Consider the following 12,277-nt stretch of genomic DNA (forward strand, 5'->3'; position numbering starts at 1 on the left):
GGGGGGGGGGGGGGGGGGGGGAGGATCGCTCTCAGCAGCTTGACGAGTGCGAGATAGGAGGAATTTCTAAATGGGAGTTAACGTGGAAAAATATATCGAGCGAGGAGGGTCGATCGCGCGATCGTCGACGGTGCTCGTCCGGTTACCACGCGCGGCTCGACTCAGCCGCGCGGGGAGGAATTCGCAGTTCGTCCCGTTCGATCGAAACAACGACGGTGACACCCCCGCGTCTCGGCGAAGCGAAGAGAGAGAGGAGCCCTCTTCGGAGCCCCCCCTCGTCCATTGGTCACGGCGCCGCGTGCGCGCGTCTTTCCACCCTGTCGGTCGTCCAGGCCGCACTAGACTTTCCCACAGTTTTGAGAGAAGGTTGAACACCCCTGACTCGAGTTTTCTATTTGGCAGTTATTTTAAAGTCCGTCTCGGCTCCCCACGAGAGACCCTCAACAGATCGCGGCGTTAATTACGACTCGGTCGTAACGCGCGTGCTCGCTCGCGCCAGCGCGCAAAGCGACTAACAGTAATTATCGTTAATTATTATTCTCATTATTATAAGAAATATTATCGTTATTGTTACTATTATCGAAAGGCCGCAACAACGCTCTTCCGAGGACTGCGCGATCTCGTATCTCGCGACGCCGTCGGACCCGTCGCCGTGTCCATCATCATCGTGCGCGCCGATGCCGCGAGGTCGTATCGATCGTCCCGATCGCCGCGGACCAAGTCGCGCCGTTCGCGGCGACCGCGCGAATCGTCGATCCGCGAGGATCGATCGATCAGAGCCCGCGGACACGCGACGAACTCCCTCGGCAGCGCGTCCTCGCACCCACCACCTACCTTCGTTTACGATCTAGAGGCACCCTCTAAATCTCCGTCCAGCTCGCGTCGCGCGTCGACCTACGACCCGGTTTACCGCACTAAAAACGTAATTAAGTCACTTTAACGAAAGAACGCAGCCGCAACGGAGCGTGACGTCGGCGATCGGACCTCCTTGTTCCCCTCGTTCGCTCGTCTCGAATCCGAAGGAGCGTCTTCTTCGGGCCTTCTTGCGCCTGACGTCGTCACCGCCGCCGGAAGTTCGTCCTCCCCGTTGATTTCCCCTTCGTCGCCTCGGTGGTCTCTCTCGCTCTTCCTCGCTCCTTACGTTAATCGCCTGACTGAAAAGCGGCACGAGAACCCGGCGGCGGTTCCCAGCGTGTAAGCGAAGCAATCCGAGAACGCCCCCGCGTGTCCCCCGGGGCTGAGTCGGAAGGGCGCGAAAGGGGGCTAAACGTCTGTCTTTCCGCGCTTTCCCGTCACTTCGACGCGCTCCGTAGCCGCCTCCTCGAATCGCATCGGACGTCGGTTCCTGCGAAGAAGAGGGAAGCAAGCGCGAGTATAACGCGGCATGTCTCACTGGTGATCGCCGGAAGTTCGGGCTCTCGTCGATTTCAATTAATCGCTCGCGACCCTCGCGACCGCACTCCGCCCTCTCGGTTGGAATTTTTCACTCCGGACTTTTCACTCGTGTTCCGCAAAGACCGAGATATTTCATTTCCGCATTACATCGCGAAATTGAAAATTTCGCCCCGTTATTTCACGAATACTCCGATTACATTCATTTATTGTTCTTGTTAGCGGGACGTATGGTCGTAAAAAGTTGGGAAAATTAATTAATATCGACTGATTCTCGAGGCTCGCTCGCGTTCCACTCGTGTTCCGTACCGGGATCGTTGCGAACACGCGATAAACATCGCGCGCTCTCGCTAATCCCCTTTAATTTGTAACTATCGTGCTGTGCGCGAAGTCAATTTTCGATAATGAACGAGTGTCTGACTACTTGAAATCGAGTAATCGAACGATCGTGCGTCCGGGTTAATGAATAAATAATAACACGAGAGTTCACTTCGTACGGTAGGCGACCAGCAATTAGCGCGTCGGGACAGCGGAGGAATAGACATTCGCGTCCGGCGCGATTGGAAATTTCCAACGCGGCGACCAACGAGCTAAGCTTGTTACACGGTGCTTGTTAACATTTCCACGCGGTATTAACTTCGTTATCGTCATCTGGCCTGCGGCATTCGCACATAATGATCGCAGGCCGGCCGATCGAGGCGACCGGGCGAATTTACGCGGCGATTTCGAATGCGCGCGGCTAAATCGCGCGATAAAACGAATCCCCGGCTCCTGCGAGTCGGGAGAAGAGGGGACGATATACTTTCGGCGCGATTGGAAATCGGAGGTGGGAGGAGGGGGTATAATCGCGTGATGGAAAACGGGTCGTCCGTGTACTCACCAAATTCCAGGAGGCGCTATCCCTGGCATCTTTTGTGCATTTTTTCGGTGGCTCGACCGGGGCAGTCTATTACTGGACGATTATGTGCGGCGCACGAAGTAGTATCACCACCGTAGCCAAAACCGTGAATATCGTGAAGACGAACAGGCAAACCCTTGATTTCACGGGAGAAAGAAATACGAGCGTTAATTGTACGAGTTCAGACCTCCTCGATGGGAAATTAGGTAGTACAGATAAAGTTTCGCTCTGTTTCCCGTACGTAGGTAGCAATTGGCAAGACGTCCGGGTCAGAAACAAAGGTGTATCCGAATGGGGAGAGAGAGAGAGAGAGAGAGAGACACTCGAGATCGTCGAAATTAGTCGGCAAATGAATTCCAAGTAGTCGGCTTTGTCGAACGAGCGTATTTCGCGTGATTAAAGCCGATCGATACCGTCAATTCCAAGTGTACATAGTTAAAATTAGCTGGTACCGAGTAAACAGACGCCAAATGACGGAATTACACGATGCATATGCGCTTAGAATTAACTCTCGTTGCGAGGGTGAATCCACAATGCAGCCGTTTGCGACTTATTTATTTAGCATTATTTAGCGTATCGGGTCGAGCATAAATGCCGCGTGAGTTTTCCCCGCGCGAAAAAAGAGTCTCGCGTCTAACGAGAAGAGCCGTCTCTTTGTCTCTGGGATTTTTCGCGGGCGCGAGGTTCCGCCTGAAACCACATGAAAGATTGAAAACATCCCCCAACCTGTCGACCACCATGGCGGCGAACTTCCAGTCGCTAATGACCTCGTCGTCCTCGTCCGCCTTTTTCATGCGGCTCGTGATGAACTGCAATTCCTTGAGAATCGTGTGAAGTTCCTTCTGCATGCCGCTGAGGGGCAACGACGCCGAAGTCTCCTCGACCGTCGCCGGTCTGGTCGACAGCGGTGTGCCGTACGCCGACCTGCTGCAAGAGGTCATGTAAAATATTACTTTCCAAGGTGTCTCACGTCCTCACCCTCTCTCTTCCTCCTCCTTCTATCTTCCTCTCAAGACCGGCAGGGCGTCGATAGAAATTTTCACGGATCGCCGGAGAACTCGGAGAAATTCCGACACCTCGGAGTGTCTCGCGTATAATGGCCGTTTAAATGATTGAAATAGCCCGGGGTTCCGCGCTCGATATTAACGATATTACGAATTACCGCGTGCATTTGGCGCTTTATCGTCGGATTTGCATTACTCTCGTGTTAATAACTATTTCTTCCTCGACACACAAGGACCGTTAATTCCCGTGTATTTATTTGTATCCTCGTTGCGATTCGAACTTTCGTCGCGCTATTGTTGATAATTATGCGATTCATTCATTCTCGAGATATTTGAATTCGGAGAGTGTGAGGCGCGTTCCAACATTATTTTACGATACTTCCAATTTCCGCGCACATACGACTGAAAGGTTGTCCGCTATATTTTCGGCGCAGTTTAGAGCGCGACCAAATGTTTCAATTGGGAGAGCTTATCTCTTGGGGGCTTTTCTAAACAAGCTTTCTCATTGAACCGTTCAGTTGCATTCCGAACTGCATCAACAAAACAGCGGACTTTTCAGTCGGCGACTGTACATTGCAAATTGACGTGAGTGATTATTTCAATCACTAGAAGTCGAAGTTGGGATTATATATTATTGAAAATTAATTACGGGAAAGAATATGAGGAGAGATGGGACAAAAAATTTTTCCGTTATATGACCTCGAGGTAAAAAAGTAAAAAATGACGGAGTACGGCGCCTTTCGCAGTTGATCTTAATTCGTCTACGCTGGATGATTTCTCCATCATATTGTTAATAATTAGAAAAATTCTTTTTTTGTTTCAGATTTGGCTGAGCTTGCGGACGCGGGATAAATGCAGGCGCGGAGAACTCAGTTCCGGCGGATGCAGATGCAGCACCAGAGGATCCGGTTCGAGCGGGGTCGGCTCGAAGGTGGGTTCCACATACCCGCTACCGCTCTCTGTTTAAGCGCTCGCGGTCGAAAACCGAGATAGAGCCGTCGGAACGACTCGAATTACGACCACGAACGGTTAATCCACTCGTGTATCTCCACGCGTACCCGTTCGTTATGTCAAGTCCGTAAATCTAATCGGCGAAATGATATTTTCTGTTTCTAGTTCTAGCGGAACGTGGCCGGTTCCGAGTTCCAGGTTGATTCGGTGAGTAAGAAACATGGGGGAGACGAGCGTTTCAGGTGGTGGGTTTATGAGCGTTTGCGAGAATTTCGTTGGAATCAATGCGATTTACTTTGCCAGGGGATTTTCGCATGTGCGTCTGTGTCCTCTTCAACGTGACACGCCGCTCGAAACAATTAGAAGAACAATTTTAGGAACAATACACTATTTGCAGTAGAAATCTCAAATGTCGCATACGTTTCTCTTGGTATCTAACGTTGACATTTTATTGATTTATTCAAGATACTTTCACCCGTAAAAGCGAGATTTTATTTATTTATTCGCGAATTCGATTCAAATTGTGTACGGTCATTAGCGGAACCATTTATTCGCGATCGCCACTCATACGCGACCCTCTAATCGTTTCGAGCGATGTAACTATGTACAATGCGCATCAGAATTGCACCCCCCCCCCTTCCCCCCATATGTGAAACTCGTAATTATTTCACTCGCGTTGTTAGATATCGCGATTGCGAGTATTAGATTTCCCACGCGCGCATGTTATTACATTTCGCAGCTGACCTCGCAACGCATCTCGCTAAATTGGATCCGCCAGAAAATATCGCGATCTTGCTACAAAGACTTTGCGCAACGATTACTTTTTCTCGCGGACACGTTTATCCCGCGGCCGTCGCGATTTGTCGTTTTTCAATTGTTCCCGCTCACGTTCACGTCGTACATCGTTTTTTCACGCAAGATCTTGAATCTTAAATCAAATTCACGTTACGAAAGTAAGATTGTCGGGGCATATTCCTCGCATGAACATCGCAAAGTCATGCGTGAAATTTTGCGTCTCACCCCGAGTATTTCGTTGTTAGATATCGCGTTAGATCGTGAGTTTCCCAGATTTGCCACACGCGCATTTGCGTTGCGATTACGTTTCGCAATAGATGCGCGCCTCGCTGCGAATTAAATTCGGACAGGAAATATTGCGGAGGTGAGCTCCGCCGTGATGAAGTGAACAAATTTGCCATGAGGATTCCGCGCGTCTAACGATTACTTTCTCCGAGGACGCGTTTGTCTCGCGATCGTCGCGATTTTTTCAGTTTCCAGTTTCTTATAATTGCATTCACGTCGCGATTCATTCTACGCGCGGATAAACCGAATTCACGGGAGTGCTTGGGAAAAAAATATCGCGGAGTGATCATCGCGTGAGTATTGCGAAGTTATGGAGAGATTTTGCGCCACCGCCGATTGTTATAAGTACGATCAAAGGACGAAAGCTGAGGTTCCGGATGCAACGCAGGATTTTTTGTCGTCTGGACATCTCGATAGATTTCGACGCGAATTGAATTACAATATTCATATGATATCATAATGCATATTGTAAATCGCATTGATTTCCAACGTGGAGTAATCAATCGCATACCGCTTAAAACTGCAGACATTACGATATTTTAAGGATATTTCAAATTTAGGGATAGGAAAGTACAGGTTAGGATAATTTATACGGATATTGAAAGTATGACGTTTGCACGATGAGCGGAGATTGAAGTTTTTTGCTTTGATCAAACTTTAGAATACGCAATTGAAGTATCCTGCCGTAATTTCGGGGGGAAATCTTTAATAGATAAACAATGAGCTCTCTTAGTCTCAATCGTATATTATTTAAGACTGCGAACATTTTTGTTATTTTAAGGATATTTTGCATTTAAGGACATTAAAAATACGATGTTTCAGCGGAGAGGGGAAATTTTTCGCTCTGATCAAACTTTATACATAATTGAAGTATCACGCCGTAATCTCGAGGGGTTAAATTCAGGTTGTGTGTAGAACATAAACAATTAGCTCTCTTTCTTCGATAATACACTCGTCCGATATGATTCTTTGACTCAAGAACGAACGAGCAAACACCCTTAACACCCCTTCTCAATAATTCGGGTAGAATCCGAGCGTGTCGGGATTCCCGTGCGTTCGAATTGCGGCGATATGCCACGGATCTTCGTTTCCATTATCGAGCTCGCGTAGCGACGTGACAGATGGGAAAGGAAACGGATTGTTCGGCAAAAATCGTCCGGGGACGAGCCGGAAGCGATTATCGAAGGGACGAATGAAAAACTGCCCGGCGGATTATTTTGTTAACCGTTCGCGAAAACCGGCCGAAGCGCAAAAAAATAGAAAAAAAGGAAAAAACCGCAAGAGTGCCCAGGGCCGGGGGGGGNGGGGGGGGGGGGGGGGGGGGAGTGAAAACGCTGGAATCCAGATTCGGTAGATTGAGTACCGGCGATCGGTATTTATCGAGGGTCGAAAAATCTCGATATTCGATCCTCGGCGATACAACCGTCTCGCGACTGCCGTTTTAAAGCGCGACACCCGACAGATTCCGCGGCCCGTGCGCGAATATGCCCTCGTGGCCTCGTCGTTCGGCAGTTATCGCAGAGCAAACATTACGTGTACGGTCCTGTTCCGGTAATCTATCTGCAGTCGTGTCTTCGATTTTCCACGGTACAGGCTTTACGCGTGTGTGTGTAAAACAACGTGGAACGTCGAACGGGCGCGAGTTTGAATTACGTAACCGTGTGCATTTACCGGGAAACACGTGTACCACGCGTCTCGCTCGTTCTCCGGGATGGTCCGCATCCCGCCCGCCCGTTACCGCTCATCCGATCGTTCACAATAGATTATTATATGCATTCGCGTAGCCACCGCCGCCGCTCGCTATCCGCTATCGTCCGCGTAGTTGTTTGCTTTTTTGTTTTCGCAACGGGATTAAAACGTGACGCGATTTCTGCGCTTTCCGTTGCGTGTGTAACGTTCGCCCGTTGCGAGGTCGCAACGGAGGGGAAAGGACGAAAAACAAAAAAATCAGGGAGCTTTGTTAGCGAAAATAGCGCGCGCGAGCCCCGGGAAAAATCAACGTTAAGCCTCTTTCACACCGCGGGAGTTTCGTCGGAAAACACGATGAGCCATGGTGCGAGGTAGATTGAACTGGCAAACTCTCGGTGGTACCTTATATTATAGCCCGAGGCGGGATTGGCGGCGCTGTTCCCATGGCGAAAATCATCGTCGATGTCTAAAACGTTCGCCAGTAAACTCTTACTGCTCCTCTCCTGCAGCTCCAGCTCCTTCATCCGATTACTCATGAGAATGGTCTTCTTCGTGATCTTCTTGCCCGGCCGACTCATGCGCAACACGCACGGCAGCCATTGCAGGAACACGAGTTTGACCTGCGTGAAACATTGAATGTGATCGTCCCTTTAAACTTTCTCATCGCGCGCATCGTAACCCCCCCCCCTCCCCCATAAAATTTGCTCGTGGTTTTATTCGTCGAAATTTCTCGCAGAAGCGATGCAAACTCGCTCCCCAATTCCAGGGGGAAAGAATTCGAAATCGTGGCGAGCGTTGTGTTTCAAAAGTTCGTGACCGGAAAATAATGATAATTTCGACAAGTATTTTCAGCCGGAAAGAGTTACTCGTCAAACTGGAAATTCGACGCTAAGCATTTGGTGTTTGCGCGCGGTACGCAAGTATAAACTGCGGATGTTTCGCAGCGTAGAAACATACTTGCTCGAGCCCGAGTACATTTTTGGTTTGTTGACGGAACTCGCGCTAACCAACGAGTCGCGAGAGCTAGTACCAACACCTCGGAGGCATTTTAAACTTTCAAGGAGCGTGTGTCTTTGACGGTCGTAATGGTAAACGCCAGCAGGAAAAGCTTACCGTGCAAAATATATTGCCAGTTGTTATTCCCGGAGAGTTTTTTGGAAAATTGTTTCGCTTCGAGTCTGCAAATTGCTCGTTTCCTATCCCTCTCACTACTCGCAGCGATATTCAATTGTTTTAATCGTGCGCTCGCGACGTCAGCAACGAAAAATACTCGACATATGCGATTCTCGGCGCGACATTTGCTTACAATTATCCCGATATTTCGATAGATAACAATAATGTATGAAATTAGATCTTTAAATGCTTATAACCGCATTTTATTATCGTGATTATAAATTACGTTGCACTAGTTCGAGATCGTTGCCCGCTCAATTATGAAATATAATGAAAAGCAATTAAATTTATAACGATATCGGTATAATATAACAGTGACGAAAGCAAGTGCAATCTGGGCTAATCCGTTTGGTTAAGCGGCTTATTCCCCTATGTATCTAAAATGATTAACCTTTATTCGACTGAAATGTTTTACCACGGTCCACCAAGCCGTGCAGCAAATTGAAATACTCAGGAACGAATTAAAAATTATTCGAGGACATGTGTCCTTGAATTAATCTGCTCGGGAAATTATGTGTAATCAGCCGCGCGGCAAGAGCGGCGTTGATAAAAATTGAGGCGAGCAAGGAATACGGACACGCACGGTACTATGAATAAAGCATGAGCAATTTACGTACGATTGTAATAATTATTACATTTATCAATGCCATTAGCGTTTGTGTTTACTTATTAATGTTTATTGAGTTATTAATATTATTTGTGTTCGAGATTACTTCGGTTACAAACTGCTCATGTTTACTTTGACATTGTGTTATTAATAAAGGTGGATTTATTCCCGCGCACGTACACGCGTGCGTATCCTTGTTAATACACAGCTATACATATAAATGTATACACAGAAAAATACAAGTGTCAAATATCTTTGTTTCAAATACTACACAAATTTATATACTTGCAAATATATTTCATATAAGCTCACCATAAGCATCAAATTTGTTCCAAATATATTCTGAACCCCCTAATATAAGTTTCAACCAAGAATATTAAGTTAAAACCGTAAAACTTCGGTTTACTTATTCCAATCAACCGAATTTAACTTTTCTTCGATAAAGTTGATAATATTCTGGAAGAATGAGAGAACGAATTCTTCTTTGGAGTAAATGATAATGAGCTTCCTTAATATTTATGATGAATATATTTTAACATTATTATTTTTTTGTCCAAGATAACCATTACTTAAAAAGAGAATGATAAACCGAGTAATTGCTTTTCTTAACAGTACAATGATTTCTTTTCTCTGTGTACAAATCATAATTTTATCACTATATGATGATAATAATGTGAAAATATGTGTATTCCTTACCCAATTTGGCATCACGTATCTGTCGGGCGATCTGTGATGATAGTTGAGCACTAGAACGGTCAACACGACGCTGCTCGCCACCATGAACATGATGCAATTGAAGTATGATCCTGAATCGAGGTATTCCCGAAAATCCCCCGGAGAAAGAATACAAAAAGAAGGCGATTAGTCACGGAAATGGCGCGAGTCAGCGCAGTTACACAGCCGCTCTCTTTCACGAGAGTCGGGAATGAAAGATTATTCTCTCGGATTCTCTTAGCTCGCGGTTCGGATCGCGTAATCGCGCCTCCGCCGCAGATCCTGATCCCCGCGCTTCGTCCTCCACGCTCCCCATTTTTTCACCTCGCTAGTTTCATCCTTAATAATCTTTCATTCGCTTGCACGGCCGTTCGCGCGTTTCTGGCACGCGCACGAGCGCTCGCGCGAGGAGGCTCAAGAATTCGGCCACCGGGAGAATATTTATGTTCTCTAATGCGCAGGGCTCTTCGCGCTGAGCGTGAATTACGATGCGCCGGGAAGCGATGCAACTTTTAAAATGCACTTTTCTCACGATCCTTCATCGTGATGATGAATTTCCCCAGCAACGCAGCACCGACTGCATTCTGGAATCTTCCTCTGCAATCATCTCTCGTATCTCGATTACGTTTCCTCCTTTAGCTCGTTTCCTTCCTTTTCTCAGCTATTCGCGATATTCGCGTCTCTCATGCATTAACTTCGACTTTACTTTCGACTTTCTCGTCGGAGGAGAGAGTCTGCCATCGATCTATTTTCGACGAACAGTGCAGCCAGTAGTATACACATATCATTCTCCCGACGTCGCGAAAATTTGAGCCTCCTTGCGCGAATAAACACACACACACACACACACACACATACACACACATACCTATATATACACATACGCACACATACACACACATACAATCCACGATGACACACTCGCAGTCACACGGTGGCGGCTTGGTGCCGCCCGGATGGACCTGTCACGCGATCGACTCTCGCAACTCACACTGGAGGCGAAAGTTGAGAAAGAAACAATATAGACAAGCCAGGCAAGCGACTTATCGTCCAGTGATTTTAATCGGGGCAAATAATACAGCTAAAAAAAGAAGCACACGCATGCACGAGAGAGAACAACGTGCAACATTCTCTCAGCAACGAAGAAAAACGCACGTATATCTGAAAGCCATTGGAAAGGTATCTGAAAGACATCTTGCAGATGTCTCTTACGCGTCTTACATATATTTCTGTGTGTTGTGATTGGTCGTGCGATGGGAATCTCGAAAGGATGTCTCGCGCACGCATGTAAGATGTTTAAAAGGCATTTTCTGAACTTCGCGTGAGCATCCTTCGAATGTACTTGCGATTTAAGCTTTCCCACGGTCTCGCGCGGTTACTTTGCTTGGTAACTTTTATCTTCCACGGTCGTTTATTTCTAACGGTATGTGGCACTTTGATCGTTTTAAAGACGGAGTGGAGGAACACGTCGGTACGAGTAAAGTGCCGATCGGCTGTGCCGAAATCAGTCTTCCGCATTTCGCTGGAATAATGGAAGTAACTTGCACGGACTTGGACAGGCAAAAGTGCGAAAAGCGAGATACTCGGCGTACTTACATTGTGCATCAAGTGTGTGTGTAGACGCGTACGAAAGATAGCGAGAGAAAGAAAGAGAGAGAGAGAGAAAGAAAGAAGAGGCAGGTATAGCATTGTCTTGCGCACAGATATAGCGACGCAGAGAAACGTTAATAACCAACTGTCATGCAGCTACCGAAGATGCAACTCGACAGGAAATGCACGAAAACATGGGCTCCCGCGGCTAAAATCCCCTACGGCTTATCATCGACTTATCGTTAGTAACAGTAACAAATAACGGAAACACACACAGGGATGCGCATATCGTGAGAACGTTTAAGCTGCAGTCAACAAGACTACGCACTACGATCGGATTGATATGTGTAGAATTCATCTCCTGACTCTTATCTCTTAACAATGCGTTATCGTGCGTCTTCACGACACTGTGTCGAAGATGTCGTGATGCGAGTATAATGTATTAAATTGCGGCTTAAGTTGCAAGAACAGGGGCTGAAATCGAGGTGCGTTCGAGGTGCGTGTCCGTCTCGATCGCAGACGGGACTTTTACACGCGTCGGGTGAATTAGTCGGCGGATATTCACTTGTAACCCGATTTCCTCGGTTAAACTACGGTAACATTTGATTTACCTGCTCCCTCCCACGATGTGTACGAGCCTAATGTGATAACTGTACTTGGCTTGGGCAAAAATTCCACGAATTTCAAGATTAAGGCAAATCATGTACGTTATTGTGCGGGGTGAAAGTTACCTCCCGCCCTTTGCTCCGCGTACGTAATTGAGGCAAATCACGGAGTGGTCGGTCCTGGTCGATGCCGCGCACTTGAGAGACGTGTGCGCAGATCGGGTCGATTTTAAAATACCTCCTTAATAAAGACCTTGTTTCTAGAAAACGTGAAATATTCCGGCGCCACGCCGTAAAATATTCTAATATTCCACTTTCTCTCGGATTACTTTTTTACGAGCAAATAACCAAGACCCCTTTTATATATGCGCAGCGGCGCAACCGTTATATGCGCGCGCGGACGGACGCAAACGTTCCTTTGCAAATTAAAGGTTTTCAAGCGATACATTTTCATTTATACCTCCTCGCGCGCCAGTTGCGCTCGGACGCAGTCGAATATTTAATCCTCTCCGATCGTTCGCCGGCGCGAAGATTCGCTCATAATTCCAACTATGAAGCAATCCGCCCCCCCCCC

General features: G+C 47.3%; 1 protein-coding gene across 3 annotated transcripts in view; it reads right to left on the reverse strand.

Annotated features, from left to right (window-relative positions):
* The window catches only part of LOC106743983 (neuronal acetylcholine receptor subunit alpha-7), a 243,509-nt gene that overhangs the window by 2,007 nt on the left and 229,225 nt on the right, over positions 1-12,277 (reverse strand). For 2 of the 3 annotated variants that reach the window (XM_014618348.1, XM_014618346.1), the window contains 5 exons: positions 9,491-9,600; positions 7,417-7,634; positions 3,017-3,217; positions 2,273-2,426; positions 13-1,345 (listed from right to left, as the gene is read on the reverse strand). In XM_014618348.1, coding sequence (XP_014473834.1) covers positions 2,342-2,426; positions 3,017-3,217; positions 7,417-7,634; positions 9,491-9,600 — 614 coding nt within the window. In that variant the 3' untranslated portion in view covers positions 13-1,345; positions 2,273-2,341. Of the gene's footprint in view, positions 1-12; positions 1,346-2,272; positions 2,427-3,016; positions 3,218-7,416; positions 7,635-9,490; positions 9,601-12,277 lie in introns of those variants that run through there. The other variant, XM_014618347.1, reaches the window with a different exon arrangement.

The sequence above is a fragment of the Dinoponera quadriceps genome, unplaced genomic scaffold, assembly GCF_001313825.1.
Source record: "Dinoponera quadriceps isolate SergipeBrazil2010 unplaced genomic scaffold, ASM131382v1 scaffold1252, whole genome shotgun sequence".
Lineage (NCBI taxonomy): Eukaryota > Metazoa > Arthropoda > Insecta > Hymenoptera > Formicidae > Dinoponera > Dinoponera quadriceps.